Source organism: Xyrauchen texanus, chromosome 13 (genome assembly GCF_025860055.1).
Source record: "Xyrauchen texanus isolate HMW12.3.18 chromosome 13, RBS_HiC_50CHRs, whole genome shotgun sequence".
In the NCBI taxonomy this organism is placed as follows: Eukaryota; Metazoa; Chordata; class Actinopteri; order Cypriniformes; family Catostomidae; genus Xyrauchen; species Xyrauchen texanus.
The window spans coordinates 42,292,127-42,310,413 of NC_068288.1; the positions used below are offsets into that span (position 1 = coordinate 42,292,127).

The 18,287-nt window shown below is 36.4% G+C and overlaps 1 protein-coding gene across 1 annotated transcript in view; it reads right to left on the reverse strand.

Annotated features, from left to right (window-relative positions):
• Nucleotides 1-12,215, reverse strand: part of LOC127654068 (chromodomain-helicase-DNA-binding protein 6-like) — a 65,475-nt gene extending 53,260 nt beyond the window's left edge. The window contains exons 1-2 of the mRNA XM_052141039.1: nucleotides 12,126-12,215; nucleotides 7,652-7,703 (exon numbers count right to left, since the gene is read on the reverse strand). Of these exons, the coding sequence (XP_051996999.1) occupies nucleotides 7,652-7,703; nucleotides 12,126-12,148 (75 nt within the window). The 5' untranslated portion in view covers nucleotides 12,149-12,215. The remainder of the gene's footprint in view (nucleotides 1-7,651; nucleotides 7,704-12,125) is intronic.
• Nucleotides 12,216-18,287: the final 6,072 nt, after the last annotated feature.

Below are 18,287 nucleotides of genomic sequence, written 5' to 3' on the forward strand. Positions count from 1 at the left end.
AGTACTGGTCGGCGCTGCACTGTCTATTGTCCTGTTCATTGTCAGTAATTTGTTGTACTGTCCTGTACTTTTTGCACATGTTTGCACGTGCACTTTATATAGGTATATATAGGTAGTTTATATAGGTATTTTATTTCGTTGTGTAGTCTCATGTGGTCCTATGTTGGTCCTTTGTTGTTTTTATGTAGCACCATGGTCCTGGAGGAACATTGTCTCGTTTTGCTGTGTACTGTACTAACTGTATATGGTTGAAACGACAATAAAAACCACTTGACTTGACTTGACTTGACATATCTTCCCTTCCCAGCATTCCCACCCACATACCTGAGATCAGAGATGATCTTATTATCGGTTTAAGAGGTTAAACAAGTTTGCTGTTTGTTAACTAGAAATGAACACATTAGCCGTTATGTTGTATTTAATTAATTTAATGTTGAACAGGTTAGATTTTTTTAATTAAATATGCTACGAGTTGATAATTGTCATTTTCTGCAATCATCTAATTATTATAACACCTAAAATATGTTACTTGTAAGTGTTTGCTTCAGCCAGTGGATGCATGGACAAGTGTATGTGTGCACATGATCAGCATGGTCCCACCTCTACCTTATTTTGAGCCAGGAAAAACCCTGTGTGTGTACTGTTATTTCCTTCTTTGTAATATATTAACATTTTCTTCATGTGCAAATAAATGACTACAATTTGAAGACTAAACAGAAATCAGAAGAAACTGCTATCTACCATTTAAAATACAATATAATTTTTTTTAGATTATTTTTTACAAAGTTAAAGTTTTGTGTGAACTTGAATAAATAATATAGTGCTAAATAAGAGTTTAGTTTTTAGCAATTTTATGTTTATTTTATTTACTATATTTAATTGTTATATATTGGCATTGTATCAGCCTATCGGCCACCCTGCTCTCTGGATATCAGCATCGGCCATTAAAAAACCCACATCGGTCGACCACTAAAATAAACTTGCCATTTAAGCAGTGTCCCAAAGTCCATCAACTTTATTTGATAATGTTGATGTACTTTGGCACACTGTTTAAATGGCAAGCCATTCAATATATAATACAAAGGGAGACACACTGCTCTGGCCAAAACTTTCATGTTTCATGTACAATTTTGTGATTGAAGTTCAGTCAGACTCAGATCAGGTATGTGTCCCTTACCTCAAATTCCTTGTACGACTGACAATATGTTGCTGCTTGTGTAACTATTTGCAAGACTTAAGCCTAATTTCATTTAATGTGAAATTTCCATCCTAATTTTCCATTTAATTTTGCTAGTGAGCATTATGTTTTGTAAACTTGTGCTTGTTAGTGTTTAATGCATCAATGAGTTTCTGTGTTGTTTTGACCAATGAGCTCTGACGTTATGATGGCAGATTCGTACGTCAGATGGTATTGTTTTTGGTATCAGAGCATTTTTAACAAGTATTAGTACCAGTACATGAGTTCGGAATCGGAACAGATACCGATACCAGTACTGGGACATCCCTTAAATATTTTTTTTATTTAACACGTTAAATTAGTGCGATTAATTATATTAAAAACGCATTAAAAAATGTATTATGCCCCCTGAGCAGCGCAGCCACAGAATGAGAATTGCTCACTTAAGCCCAAACTATTGTTGAGTCAGACGCATTACGCAAATCTCGTCATCAGCAGAGTGCTCGAGCACTGAACGTGTGTAGCCAGATTTTTCTAACCACAACAAGATGAGAAATTGGAAGGGATGCCCTGAAATTTAGGCTCCCGAAAAATTTCGGCCGAAAATGGCAATTTCGGTTTTCGGCCGAAAGAGAAAAAAGGCCGAAAATATGAGCCGAAAATATATACCTCCTCGCCCCGCCCCTCAGTGCTCTGATTTCACTCTGGATCGATCTAGCCCTTATCACGGCGCTACCAAACAAAGGCCGATCATGTCAGCGGTGTGGAAATTCTTCAAAGTTTCTGATAAGGACATCACATTTGCGATCTGCAGTGTTTGTTCAGCAGAACTTTCAAGATATATACACAGAGTACAGCAAGAGATTCTACAGGAAAGCGCCCCGATCCACAGCAGTGCCACAACTAGCGCAGCTACACCACAACTTGAGACGTATCTAGCTGAACTACGCCAGAAGCGACAATCCCCTTGACTACGGTCGCATAAACAAAGACCGCTTTCCTTTGCTTGCACGGATTCCGCACAGGTATTTATCTGCCCAAGCACCAGCACAGAGAGTGAGAGACTATTCAGTGCAGCATCTCATGTTCTTGATGAGCGTTCTGACAGGAGAGACTGTCAGAAAGTTTAGCAACTTTTGTTCTTGAAGAGAAACCTGTCACTTGTAGTTAAATAGAAAGCGGTCCAATTTGATGTGTATTGCAATTACATTACACTTGTTCTTCACTCGAGGATACATCTGTCGTTTACAGTTGAGGTTGGATTTAGTTCAATTACTGCTGTTTTGCACTGTTGTTTTGCACAATAATGTTCTTAAAGTGTACATACGTTTACATAAACAGAATAGAGCACTGATCTATATATATAATTATATATTATAGTTATATATAGATCAGTGGAACAGAGGCCCTCTGCCGTTCTGCCTTTTTGTTTCAATTAAAATTACTGTTGCATATTTAAACTTTTTGAAAGATGTTAGCTAAGTTAATTACTTGACTGTTGTTTTGCATATAATAGTTTTCTAAAACTTTACATTATTTGGATAATTGTTAATAAAATCTGTAAAATTAGATTTTTACAGAACTGAATGAAGAATAATATTTAATAATGTTTTAATATATTTTTTGTCCAATATTGGTGTGTTACTTTCAATAAAAGTGTGATTTATTTTATTGGTTTGTAGTTTTTCAATTCAGATTCATTAAATTCTTGAAATTAATGAAAAAGTATAATATTAATACAATTATACACAAAAATAAAAAAAAAATTCCTTAAATTTCAGTTTCGGTTTTCGGCCAAGTGCATCCTGGATTTTCGGTTTCGGCCCAGAATTTTAATTTCGGTGCATCCCTAGAAATTGGCATGTTGTTTCAGAGAGTTCTGGTACCCTAGGATCGGCCAGATTATGCCGACTCACCGACAAGTGGCATCTTCTTTCAGACATTTTTGCGAGTTACGTTTCCAGCGTGAGTGACCCGGGTTCGGATACCGCAATGAAACCAGGAAATAATCGAATTCACATAATCAGTGACGAGCACAATTTGGACGTTGCATTTTCCCCCCTAAAGCCTAAATAATTATTACTGGGGTTACTATAAGGTTTACGTTGATTCACACAGGATAAGCAATGACTGAGCAAATCACAGATATGGGTGTGTCTTCTGCATTTACACACTGTTGTAACATGAAACGAACCCATCAGAAAATATATTTGACTTTGCTGATTTTTAATAATGCATGGTATATTAAACATGTGCATATACTGCATCTGGAATTATTGGAAGAAATTGATTGGAATATATGCAAAATACAACAGAACTGGTGACATTAGTGAGCCTGTAAGCCATTCTATAATACACACTTGAAATAAAAATATGGAAAATCAGTTCACATTCTTATTTATTTTTCCCCCCCGGAAAATATGCTGTGAAACACAGGGCTTGCAGTGTCCGAAAAACATACAAACCTCAACACAACTTGTCCCATTCACTGCTCAAATTACAAAATTATGTGCTTGTGTATATACTAATTTTCCTAACAAAATAAATAAACGAATTTCTTTCTCTTTTATATGGGTAAATAAACATTTGCCAGCATAAAATGACTGAAAAAAACATGCATAATTCCAGATGCAACAGTCAACCTTATCTGTATTTGAGAAGCGTGTGTGTCTTACATTTTCTGGCATCTTCTAACTGACAGATAGAAGTAGTTTGAGTGATGTTGACATTGATTTATGTTCATCCAATGCTATATGATCACAAAGTTGGCTGGGAATTATTCAGAACTCATAAATGTCACAATTGATTTCTTTGTACTAATTACTGTGGTCTCATGTGTGTGAAAACAGACAGGCACATGAGGATATGCAGTTAGGCCTTCTCAGTGATAAGAGGCATTTACTCAATGTTCAAAAATGTGTAGGGTACAACAGGGCTAAAGGTCCCCTTAAGGAAATGTAGCTTTTTTTCTGGCCAAAAAATGTATCAAAAGATTATTTATGCATATTGAAAATTGATGGAACAACATAATTTGTGTGAAAAGAAAATTATAACAGAAGGTTGTTTTGATTCAAATTCAGCTTTTAAAAAGAGGTGGTGAGGGAGCCTTTAACCCCACACCTGGGGTAAAAGGCTCCCACACTTGCGGTAAAAGGCCCATAAGGGGTTTAAAGTGATATTGTGTAGATATAGGTGCAATATTTATAGTGCAAAATTTGTCAACTAATGCAAATAATTTTGAGACAGCATTATGATTTTTTGAGTAACAAATTATGATGATGCTTACACAAAATAACTTCTTCAGAAAACGTCAACAATTTCCTGTTAATTTCAAACACATTTGGCATTTTATTACATCTCAATTATTCCATAAACAAACTAATCTCTATTATGATTGGTCAACCTATGAGTCAATGTGAGTCCACTTTGAAAAAGTTCATAACAAATCTCACCCCACTTAAGAGTAAGAGGCATTAGCCCCTACACCAGGGGGACTTTTTGCCCCAAATACCATCCTTTCACTTATTGGACAATTATTGAAAAAAAATATTTTTTTATGACCTTAAACAAAACTGAAAATGATAATTAAGTATTTTGTCTCAAAAGAAATGTGTTAATTTCAGGGATTTTCTTTAGCTACATAAATTTGCAATATTTAAAATATATAAAAAATGTGATCAAATTGCCTCAAAATCAAACTTTAGACAGTACACTCAATTATCTCAGGGATCAGGGATATTTTGCAGTGCATAGTGACGAACAGGTGTTTAGGAAAGTCCTGTGGGAGTTTTTGTTGCTATATAGTGTTTTGGGAAAAAATAAATAAATGGAGCCTTTTACCCTGGGGAGCCTTTAGCCCCGTTGTACCCTATTGTGCATTGTATTGGTGTCAATACATTTTATGTGGGAACTGTTTTCTACATCTAAAGCATCCTAAATCTTGACAAGCAAAGTTTACTATATAGGTAAATTCAAACTAAGATGCTACTTATGACATAATTAAAGCAGACAGAGGAATCAAACAAACAGAGGAATATTTTGACAGAGCAACAGTGTTCCAATGGCTTACTTAGTTGACTCTGCATGTTTCGCCGGGATAAGTGACTGAGTTGCACACATAAGCTTAAAAAAAAGAAATGAAAAAGTCCATATACCTCTCAATGTTTTTTTATTTTTTTTTATTATTTTAAGTTGTTTCATGGGTCATTTTCATGTCATTGTTAAGCAATTCAGAGTCAAGTCTCAAGACTTTAGATCTTTAAATTGAATGTACAGTAATCATGATGTAATGATGTAAAGGTGATTTTAGTTGTCAAGTCAAGTTCTGCATTCAAATTCTTTATAATCTTTTTAAAAATTGGATATAAATCATGATTTATTTTGTAAGTTCATTGGCTCTAATTATAGACAAAGCTTGATAATATTAGAAATAGGGCAGTCAATTGATATTTTTTTAAAAATCTAATTAATTAAAGTACATGATTAATTAGTCAAATTAATTGCAATTAATAACTTGTATAACCATTAGTAGAGAAAGGCCCTCAAATAACAAGAATTACATTTATAATTTATTAAATAATTTAAGTTATATTTAAATAATTATAAAAGTAACATATATTATGAGTTGAATGATTCAAACTATTACAATGACATGTAAAGCATTGATAAGACAATACAAAAAGTCGCTTTAGAAGTTTTTTGTATTATTTGTTTCCATATTATTAAACATATAAGCCTATCATTAGCCTACAGTCCACAGCAATCCATTTTGAAATTAAATTTGTCAATTTGTCTGAGATTAATTTATTACTTTTCTAAGGACGCGTCAATGTGCACCTGCATCAGATGGATGCTTTTGGAGCATCTTTGGCTGCGTTTTAGGTCACTGAGTCAAGTTAAACATGGTTTGAAACTTAGAAAAGCACATCTTGAGACCCCTGCATTCTGAGTTGTGCTCCATCAAGCTTATCGCAAGAATGCGTTCTCATCTTGTGCTGCCACTAGTGTCAAACAAGCCTTAGTGTGATTTGTCTGTACAGCTGCAGGTTAACTACAGCTGAAGTTTAGCTTAATGCCCCCTGCTGAAACCAGGAGGTACTTAAAGCGTGAATTGCTCTGATGGTTAATTTTTTTAACGCATAATTGTTTATATAATAAATCGCACTGATTTAACACGTCAAATTGGTCACCCTAATTAAAATACATTATATATGCATCCATAAGATTTTCAATATGTCTAAAATTAACATTCAGTACAACACTGAAGTGATGTAGTCACAAAATCAGATGTGGTAACAAGAGATGCATTAGAGATAAATGTTAAATGACAATTTGTCTTGGCTGTCCATTTGAGATTTGGAACACCTGAAACGGATGTTAATACCAAGTGCACACAGGGCCAATATGTAAATCACAGAGAGATATGCTCCAACTTATAATACAACAGGCACAGATGGTGTGAATTAATTGTAAATGTAGCAGTAATGGTGATTAATGCCAATATGACTACTTTGAGGAAATAAAACATTTGAAGATCGATGTAAATATTTTGCAGCACCTTTGAGCACTCTGTTTAGGTATGTTAGGCTTAACCCATTGTATGCAGAGCTGCAAAGTTGAGTCTCAAGTTTCTTTTATACAACAGACAGTTCCGACTCAGTTACAACGGCACATCTGTTGAATTCTATATTATTTATGCCCCAAGATACTATGATGCTTGGCTGGGTGCTGGATGATGAGGGCTCTCACAGCCTGAGGGAAGAAGCTGTTGAGCTTGCCTTACCTCTGTTAAAATCGCTGTAATGCACAGCATCTCATTGCTTAAAGCTTTAATTGAACACATCCTCAACATTGTGACTTGAATCTGACTGAATTCCAAGTCTTGAATCTTTTTATCTCTGGTTCTAAAAAGGTGAACAAAAGGGCACTAGGGCTTGACCTAAATGTGGAAATGGACTGAAGGAGTCTTAAAAGCCCATTAGAAAGAAAATCTAAAGAATTTAAGGAGATACATCTGAGACAAAGTTGATCATTACATTTTTCTTCTTCTGGGAAGATACAAAACAATGTTATTGTGAACAATTTTCAAGGGTGTGCGGCATATTTATTGTACTATGCAACTTCTAAAACAGAAATTCTGAACATAAACCCATAATGTCAGATGCTGTCAGCATCAATTAGCACCTGACACTAGAAAGAATAGCACTAGAGTGAGCTTGTCTAACTAATAAGATAGATAAGGAAAAACAAAGCAAAAGTAAAAAGATACATATTTAAGAAAAAATAAGGGTGTAAATATTTCGGTAAAGAGGTACTGTATAGCTACAGTGCAAGGGCTAGCCTAACTATAGTATTTATGCTATTTTTGCATTTTGATGTGAGATAGATATAGACACTGAGAGACAGATATATATAGAGAGAAAAAGGAAACTCTCATACAGCTTCTGATCAAAGCATATATAACGATAAACTTACCTGCTTGTCTTTCTTTTGTATTTTCATTTTTTCTGGAACTACGTGTCTGCGTCTGTAATACAGAGACACAAGGACACATGAATAGAAAAAATAACAATTATCTTAAGCAAATAAAACACAACTTATACTTTAGATAGTTAATATGTGTATTCAAGTCTTAATAATTTGCTGTGTAGCCCATTTATTAACATAAAGAATATGATAGTCTATCAAGCATGTACACAAGTTCAAAATAGGCATCAATTTGTTTCAATAAACAAAAACAAAGGCAGTGCAAACTGAAATCCATGTCATCGCATTCTTAAGACTCTGAAATAAATAATAAATAAATAGATGGAAAATTGGGGACAGTCTCCAATGTTATGAAGACAAATTGTGAGCCTGCATGCATTAGTTCAAGCAAACAATAACTTTTTGTACACATGTCTTATCACAAATCAAACATAAACATAAATATAAAATAAAAAGCATTTTTATCAAGTAACTTGTCATTACTGGAAAAATCAAGTTGTCTTAATTAAGCTCATAACTCAAATATATAAGTTCCTAGAATTTTAAGATTTGAAGTGTTTATAACTCCAACTATTGAGTACAAAATTAAGGCAATGGAGAATACCCCCATTAATACCCCCCAACGTAGGGGTTTAACCCCGGTGTCCTGGCCAAATTCCCCCATTGGCCCCTATCTATCATGGCCTCCTAATAATCTCCATCCCTGAATTGGCTACATCACTCTACCATCTCCTCTCCACCAATAGCTGGTGTGTGGTGGGCGTTCTGGCGCACTATGGCTGCCGTCGCATCATCCAGGTGGATGCTGCACACTGGTGGTGGTTGAGGAGATTCCCCCCTATACTATGTAAAGCGCTTTGAGTTTGAGAAAAGCGCTATATATATGTAAGTTGTTGTTGTTACTCTCAACACCTTGAGATGTTATTATTTAATTATGTTTGCGCAGTCAAAGGGAATTTATGGTAGCTATTAAATAGTTGTTATTAAGAATTTATAGAGGTTTTAGCTCTTTTGAAGTATTATTTGTGTTGTTTTGTTGCAATAGTTGTTTCGTGAGTTGACACTATTAGGTGATCTGTGTCCCCTTTGGCCAAGATGGACCCTGTTAACACTATCTCAGTTCACCTTGTGCATGTGAAACTGAAGTACAGGCATATAAGCATTTTTTAGGCTATGCTATAGCATGTTCTAAATTTAAGTCTATTCATTATAATTATTAATTTGAAATAACAACATTTAAATAGCAAATCTGAGTTAAGCCTACCTACATCTAGTTACCTAAACGTTAATATTTAAGTTCATTCTATATGAACACAAATTTTGGAGACACCAATAACTAATTCAATTGAGGGAAAGAGTTTACTCAATCAGTTGAGTAGTCAACTTAATTTATTAGGGTTTTCAGTGTAGAGAATAGGTCAAGGTCATGTACTCATTTGCATTGCATTGGGGTAAAACTGAAATCAAAATGAGTCACCTTTAACATAACCGGCTTTAAACTATAACCACCTGTTACAAAGATTTCACTTCATGTGTCCAAAATTACAGGCATTGATAACTTTGCTTATGCAAACTAGGGCTGGGCCTATTAATAAAATGTCATTTTCAATTACGATTTTGGCTTCCAACGATTATGAAAATTAGATAATCGAGATAAAACAATTATTGTGCCACGTTCCGTTTGCAATGAAACACCCCAAAGATATATCTTTAAAGCATCCTTTGTTAAAGTTCAAATAATAAGGAAGGGGGTTATGAAAATAAACTCAGAAACTGGTATTTCTCTGTGTGGTTAAAGCCGCGTTTATGAGTTGCATGAAATGACCGGGGAAAAGATTGAATCTTCTCCATGCTGATGCACACTCTTGCGCGGGGACTCTCGTCACTCGTATGCGTTTGCTGCAGTTAGATTATAACGTGATGGCCCGCGACATAGAGAATCATAATAAGTGTGTCATTTTCACTGTGTGTATCTTATCATGAAGAAAGCTCTATTAAGAAGAGAAAGTTTGTCTTTGTGAGTTAAAGATGGATTAAAGTGAACATAAATGTGAGAGTGTAGTCTTAGCCCATTATACATGTTTTTAATGAGTCTTTTTGGCATATTTTCCAAAATAATATCTAAAACTCCTTACAAACAATGTACATTTACTTTAGGAGCTATAATCTATAATAATCACTATCTTCCAATATCCTCTGCACTTCCGAGTTCGTCACTTTTCACCGGAGCTTATGCAACGCCTACGTCATACACTCGACTCTCTCGTGAACGGAAGCCAGCGATTAGTTTGTAAAGTTTAAAATATGGATATTTTCCTTACAAAAATGCATCACTTCACTTCAGAAGGCCTTTATTAACTCCCTGGAGCCGTATGGATTACTTTTTTGATGGATGGATGCGCTTTTTTGGGCTTCAAAATCTAAGGTACCATTCACTCCCAATATAAAGCTTGGAAGAGCCAGGATATTTTTTAATAAAACTCTGATTGTGTTTGACTGAAAGAAGAAAGTCATATGGTTGAGGGTGAGTACATTTTTGGGTGAACTTACCCTTTAAGAACTTGGAACCATTCTTTCATAATTAACATTAGTTAGTGTTATTATTTGTTATTAAATGCATAAATGTTATGGTTTTGAAGCTGGTATTGAGAATCGTCTACTTTCACTACCGACTACTGACATTTTGGTATTGTGATAATGTATTGCCTTTATTGTACATGGTAGATCTTGCTGCAATAACATGATGAAAAATGTAGATCTCATTCCATAGATCTATGAGCACCCCTGCTGTAAATGATGGAGATGGAGGCTTTCCTTTATTTGACTACCATACATGACATGAAATAATTACAATATGACAATAGCCTCCTCCCCTACCCAGTGCAGTTTACAAGTCAAGTTCAAGGAAATCCACTGTTAAAAATCAATAAATGCATGACATTTCCAAAGTCAATGAGTAATCGTGTTACATAATCATGATCTCAATATTGACCAAAATAATCATAGGCTAATTATGATTTTTGCCTTAATCGAGCAGCCCTAATGCAAATCATATTTAACCTAAAAACAATGACAAATACTACAAAAAAGGTGGGCCCCTTGATACCAACAAACCCATTCCACAAGTTAATACAGTTCCCAGAGTACTAAGAAAAAAAAACATTAAGGTTTGCCAAATAATTTAATAATATTATTAACATAAATCTATAAAAATAAAATGCTAATTCCAATGCGATTACACCAAAACCAGCTGGGCCCCTAGACAGCAACTACCCCATTTCTTGAGTTAAGACAGGTGACAATCTACCTGTGAAACAAGTTTCAGTATGCTAAGAAGAAAAACAAATTTAAGACTAAAATGAAACATTAATATTAATTTAAGGGGTCCTGGGTAGCTCAGTGAGTATTGATGCTGACCACCCCTGGAGTTGTGAGTTCAAATCCAGGGTGTGCTGAGTGACTCCAGCCAGGTCTCCAAAGCAACCAAATTGGACCGGTTGCTAGGGAGGGTAGAGTCACATGGGGTAACCTCCTCGTGGTCATGATTAGTGGTTCTCGCTCTCAATGGGGCACATGGTAAGTAGCATGAGCCTCCACGTGCTGGGAGTCTCCGCGGTGTCATGCCCAATGAGCCACATGATAAGATGCACGGATTGACTGTCTCAGAAGCGGAGGCAACTGAGACTTGTCCTCCGCCACCTGGATTTAGGTGAGTAACCGCACCACCACAAGGACCTACTAAGTAGTGGGAATTTGGCATTCCAAATTGTGGAGAAAAGGGATAAAAAATATTACTTAAATACGTAAAAACACATTAATTCCAATGGGGTTGCACCAAAACCAGCTGGGCCCCTAGATAGCAAAACCCATCCCTTGAGTTAAGATTGGTGTCAATCTAGCTGTGGTACAATTTTCAGTATACTGAGAAGAAAAAACAAAGTTGAGACTAAAATGAAACATCGTTATAAAAAATAAATCTGTAAAAACACACTAATTCCATTGGTGTCACTAAAAAAACAGTCAGGCCCCTAGATAGCAACTTCCCCATTCCTTGAGTTAAGACAGGTGACAATCTACCTGTGATACAATTTTAACTGTACAAGGAAGAAGAAGAAAAAAGTTGTGGCAGAAATTAAACATTATTAGAGATATAAATCCGTAATAACACATTAATTGCAACGGGTTGAAGTAAACCACAGGAGTGCAAGAAGTTACATTGTTCCTTGTACTTGATACCAGTCATGGGATGCTTTGTGCCTCAACAGATGCCAAACTTACCACTCCACTTATAAAAACACTCTTATAAAGACACCAACATCGTGTCCCATATATTAGCCCCTGTAGGGCGCTAGCCAGCGTGCTAACTGTAATGTCACGGCAAAGCGGTCTATATCTCAGGCGTTACATGTGCGAAGAGCCGCTCAAACTCCGCGGAGGGACCATCAAACGCGACCTCACCTACCTGGACACGCCGGCTCCGGACATCAGCTACCGTGAAAACCTACACGTTGCCTTCTCCGCATTTATTTTCAAGGACACTAAACGCCATGACAGTTTAGAAAAATGCATAAAAAATTAGAGGGGGTGGGGGTCGGGGAAGGGAAAAAACTCAGTGCAATTTCTTTAATCCTAACGCACAAGAGCCGTTCATTCATGACGGGACGCATGAGTTTGACGCGTCCGCGCGCCACCTTCTTCGCACGTCTCTGCGCGCGACGCGCTAAAAATACAAAAGTTTAAAGATGTGCTTACCTAAAATGGCTACTGCGGCAGCCAAAATACAAACAGCTATTATTTGGTGAAGTTTAGCGCTGGCCGCCTGCGACAACAGCCTAACTTGCGTTTAGGCCCGGGTTCTGCTATTCGCCATTGGCCGCATGTGAGCGCAGCTGGGCCGCTGGATGTTCCTATTGGTCTGTGAGCTGTCACGCAAGCGATGCTGTGCTAGTAAGCTTGTCTGAGAGACACATACCGCCTGCAACCATTGTGCACTTTTAGCCCCTTGTGTGGATGTGGGTCTTTTCTGTGCATTTCAGGAGGTTTCCCTGTTTAAATTCTTCGCTGATGACCGAAAGCACGCGACACGCGTTTGTCTGAGGGGTCTTGCGGAAAGGATTCATTCGCGTTTATCGAGTCGCATCCGGGAGTGCTAAAGCTATGCTGTGCTGTTGGGTTTTATATTTCTTCTTGCTTGCATCCACCAATCGTGCTGCTTTTACTCCATCATTACGGCGTCTGAGAGAGGAGAAAAAAAAATTACATTCCACGTCTTTGCTCATGTTGCATATCCCGGATGTGAGGATAACAGGGGTTATAATTTTGTGATGTCTTGGGTTTCTGAAATCTCGATAGAGTGTCTGAAAACTTAACGTTGTGCATCATTCAGTCTTGGTTATGCAAATGTAGGTTTACTTCCTTGCACTTACCAAAAAGTACCATGGTACCAGTGTAGTGTTTTGGATATGGTATTATGGTAATACCGTGGTCTTTTTGACATACCATGGCAATACCATGCTGTTTGGACTGTTCCATGGTATTCTTTGAGTTACCTTGGAGTACCAGGTAAATACCATTGCATATGAATATAGTAACTATTCAGTACCATGGTACTACTGCCACAGTAGGGTCTACCTGTTCGTAATGTTTTATGTAGTTTCAAATCACCATGACTACTATGTTGCTTGCCTTTAACTAACCATATAGCAAAAACATATTTTGGTATGGTGTTTTGGACATGTACCTCAGTATTACGGTATGTTAATAATCATTCAGTACCCCGCATGGTATCCCTACACAAAAGTATCCATACAATACAAAATTATATTTTTGGTACTTTTGTAATATAACAATGTACCATGGTATTTCCATCAGATGCTATTATTGTACTATTGTAACGTCACAGTACATTTTGGCCGAATTACACTACTGAATCAAACAACTTATTTACTTAGCCAGAGTATTGTAGATTTACACTTTTGAAATGACTCTGGGGACCTCTGAAGACCAGATTAAGAGACTTTGGCACTAAGCAATTGTTAATTAATCTATGTCACATATAGGGGCAGCTGTGGCTCAGATGGTAGAGCAGGTCGGCTGCCAATCGCAGGGTTGGCGGGTCAGTTCCTGGCCCACATGACTCCACATGCCGAAGTGTCCTTGGGCAAGACACTGAACCCCAAGTTGCTCCCAATGTCAGGCTAGCACCTTGCATGGCAGCTCTGCCTCCATTGGTGTGTGAATGAGACACAATGTAAAGGGCTTTATAACCTCTAAAAGGTAAAAAAAAAAAAAAAAAAGCGCTATGTAAGTGAAGACCATTTATTTGATTGACATTGAATGGTGCTTTCATAAATGAATAGTTCACCTAAAAATTTTAAATCTCTCATAATTTACTCACCCTCATGACATCCGGACCATCCCAGATGTGTATGACTTTCTTTCTTCTGCAGGACACAAATTAAGATAAAATAAAAAGAAAAAAGATATCTCAGCTCTGTAGGTCCAGGCAATGCAAGTGAATGTGACCAAAATCTTAAAGCTCCAAAAGTTACATAGGTGATTATGATTTCATGCCAGATTACACTGTCTAGCCCCATCTTGCACTCTGTGCATGCATCAAGTACTAGGAAGTGTAAGATTTATACTGAAAAAGGAGTTGTATTTTGCTCTGTTCTCACCCAAAATTGATTGGATCACTTCAGAAGGCATTGATTAAACCTTCAGATTAAAGAGTTTTATAGATCATTTTATGCTGCCTTTATGTGCTTTTTGGAGCTTCAAAGTTCTTGTCACCATCACTTGCATTGTATGGAACTAGAGAAAAAAAGTCATACATGCATGTATTGTATTATAAAAGTAGTGTTTGTAGAAATAGGAAGGCAGTTGATGGTCTTTTTCCCCCTAATTATAACTGATTATTAATCACTTTATTAACTGATTGATAGAGCCCTGCGAATGCATTTATGGTTGGAGATATCAAGTAGGAATATCTCACATCCAACTTGAATGGAACGCAGCATAACCGTATAACCCTGACAAAATGAAATTTACTGCAAGCAACATTTAAATCGCAAATATTATTAGATATATTTTTCCAGGTATTATAGACCTCCTTGGTAGATTTATGTGAAAAATTATGATTTTTGGCGTTCATTTCACAAAACAGTCATACTGCAGTTAAAATTAGGTTTGCTTGAGCATTAAGTGTCTTGTCAAGTTCTAGCTTTCATGCGTGGACATGTTTTTAAAATGTCAGTTGGTATTATTAGTTGACTGCCACATAATGTATGATTATTCACACAGTCTTATTCATTGTGAAACTGTGTTTTCTTAATGGCGTGAATCGCACTGAAAGCCTAGACTTAAAATGCACAGCCCGTGGCGGTTTTTGACCTAATCTTGACCTTAAGACATGCCAGTCTATTGGATACTGTGGCAATTAAAAAACAAACACAAAGACAATGTTAAGCTTCATTTAACAAACCAAATAGCTTTCAACTGTGTTTAATATAATGGCAAGTGATTTTCTAGTATTAAATTAGCAATTTAGCATGATTACTCAAGGATAAGTTGTTGGAGTGATGGCTCCTGGAAATTGTGCCTGTCTAGATTTGATAAAAAAAATTTTTTAATAGTGATGGTGCTGTTTTTAATGTCCTGACTATACATTGTGATCAGTTGAATGCTACTTTGGTGAATTAAAATACCAATTTCCTCTGAAACTGCAAACTCTGTACATTATTCCAAACCTTTTGGCCGCCAGTGTGTATACAGTTCGTTTTTAGAAGTTCATTAGGACAGCTCCAAAGAAAGAAAAATGCAGGCTGCACTCAGATTCTGTTTAGTTAGTAAATCTTTAATGTCCCTTCAAAGGGCAATTTCTGTTGCAGCATCTGGTGACAAACACATACACTTCATACATGAAAGCGCAGCGTAGTTCTAGCGGGAAGACTAGCAGCTGTACATCATCACATCATTAGCTGGGTAACTCCTAGCCAATCGCATGTAAGTCATTGCTTTATAAGTCTGCTCACAATCTATCACATTGCTGTTTCAGTGTGCTAACACGGCAACCTCCACCACCCCACCACCACCAGTTGAGCCCCGTCCCGCACGGGGGTATGCTCCTCGCCCTTGTCTCCTATCTCCGGCTGGATATGACGGTTCCGAGTACAACTCCCTCGGACCGCCAGATGGGGCCTACACCAAAGAGAGACATTACATTTCTGTTTTACATTCATCAAATAAATGTCATCTTAAACCTCACTCAAGCCTGCGTGTCTTCCCAATAGAAACTACAATATACAGAATAAAACAAAACAGATACAAATCTATAAAAGTATCAAAATGAAAATAAAGTAGTACAGCACCATATTTCAACCTTTATATAAATGACCTTCTTACTTATCATCCCCTACCTCAGATAAACATATTGAAGCTCTTACAGTCCTAAATTTAGGAGCTCTGTATCATTTACCTGAAGGGATGACTTCAAATTCTGAGTGAAAGATATGAGCAGAATCATTTAATATGTAGTCAAAGCCTTCTTAAGAGCTGTTTTTCACATATAGAGACAGACTTAGTTGACCTACACCCATAATAACTGATCCCAAATTCACTGCAACTGCGCTTGTACTTTTAAATTAATTCCATAAAACCAGCAGATTATAGCAAAAGTTAAGAGAGATTCAAAAAAACATATGTAAAACAATGTAGTTACGTAAGTACAGTTTTATCCCCTTGTATCTACTTAGCTTCCTAAGTAGATACAAGCACTTCTGTGCCTTTCACAAAGTGGGATCTGTATTTTCCACCCACATTATTGCTGTTTAAAGAGCCTTTCAGAGACGTGTGGTTTCTTAAGACATGCATTCATTTCAGTGATATCTGTTAGGAAGTAGGGACATTTGATCTGTGGTAATCCAAAAAGATTGCTTACAGCAGCTTTAAGGACAAGCACAGGGAATAGCTCTGTTGAGTCTGTCTTTAAAGGGGTTTACCTTCAGCATTGCAGAAAAAAGGATGTTCTTGTGTTTTTTCACCTCTCACGTTCATCTTGATTAAGGTTGCTCTCAGCTGCCGATTCATGAACCATCTGTTTCATCGTCACAACCTATAATGTGAGTGAGTGAGAGAGAAAGCAAGCAAGAAAGAAGACTAGTTAGCCTAGATCAAGCAGCCATGTACAACCTATGACCATGTCTTGCAAAAATAAAAAAGAATTACATTTAGTGACAATATAAAATATTGTCCTGTTAAAATGGTTCACAACCTTGTGGGTAATGTTTTTACATACATTTTCACTCACATATGCAAATCACACTAAACACATTATCATGCATCTGATTAACATTACAGATTTACTGATTTTAACATCAGGGGTGCCAAGTGGTATTTTATAAAGTTGGTGCAAGCACACTTGAAATACACTTATGCTAATTCAATCTGTCAAAGTTAGTACTTTATTTGTTAATATTCAATTTATAATTTTGATAAAACACAAAAGAGACACTGTTTACAGATGATGTTAATGTCAAACCAGCAGAGGGCAGAAGTTACATAATATTAGCCAGAACTTGTCATTCTGCTGAATTTCTAACCTTTATTAATTATACTGTATGTTGTCCTTTCTTTTAAATAGTTCACCCCAAAATGCTAATTTTGTTATCATTCACTCAGCTTTATGTCGTAAAGACCCAATATATATTCACATTCTTCAGTTGCAATATTATTCATTTCTTTAGTATTTACAGTGTTTGTTGAAGTTTAAGTATTTCATAATGGATGACTGTCCCTTTAAATATTTATATAGTTATACATTTATTTCACATTTTATTACATGTTTGTTGTTCATATGGATCATTTGTACTATTTACAATTGTTTACATTGATATGAAAAACAATTGCTAAAATGGTACTGTATGTTTCAGAATAGCAGCGGTTCAGTGAGCATCTTACACATAAGCGTGTTCACATGCACAGGATTTATTAGCATTGTGTGTTTATTCACTGAGCACTGTGATGCACTAAATGTATTACTAATTCTGTAAAGCACTTTGTATTGCCATTGTGTATGAAATGTGCTACATAAATAAAGTTGCCTTGCCTTACTGCCAAGGAGAAAAAAAATCTCTTTTGTGATATTTCTTTCCCATTTATTATTTAAATGAGTGTATATTCAGCAGATATATCTTTCACTCATATCTGTCTGCCCATTCAGAATCCAGTATGCATACCCCATACACCTATTAAAAAGAATGATTCCTCCAGAAAATATGTAAAAAGCAGTACAGTTTAATTTAAACCCCAGCCCTTGGGGGTGATGGCCAAATATCTCTTCTGTGTATTCACAGAATGTTTAATGGACTTATAGAGTTTACAAGGAAACAGTTCAAATTTTTCAGTGCAGTCGCACTGCCAAATGTGCAAGAGCTGCCAAGAAAAGAATGAAAGAATTCTAGATTTACAGCTTTGATGTGTTGCTAGCCTGGTGTGACTGAGCAGAAATGACATGGTACATGACCTGCAGTAAGGCTCATATGAAGAAAAATGGGAGGGGAAAAAGAGAGAGGTAGTGTAAAAGTTAAAGCCGGAGCAGAACAAAGATCATTTTGAGACTGGGCAA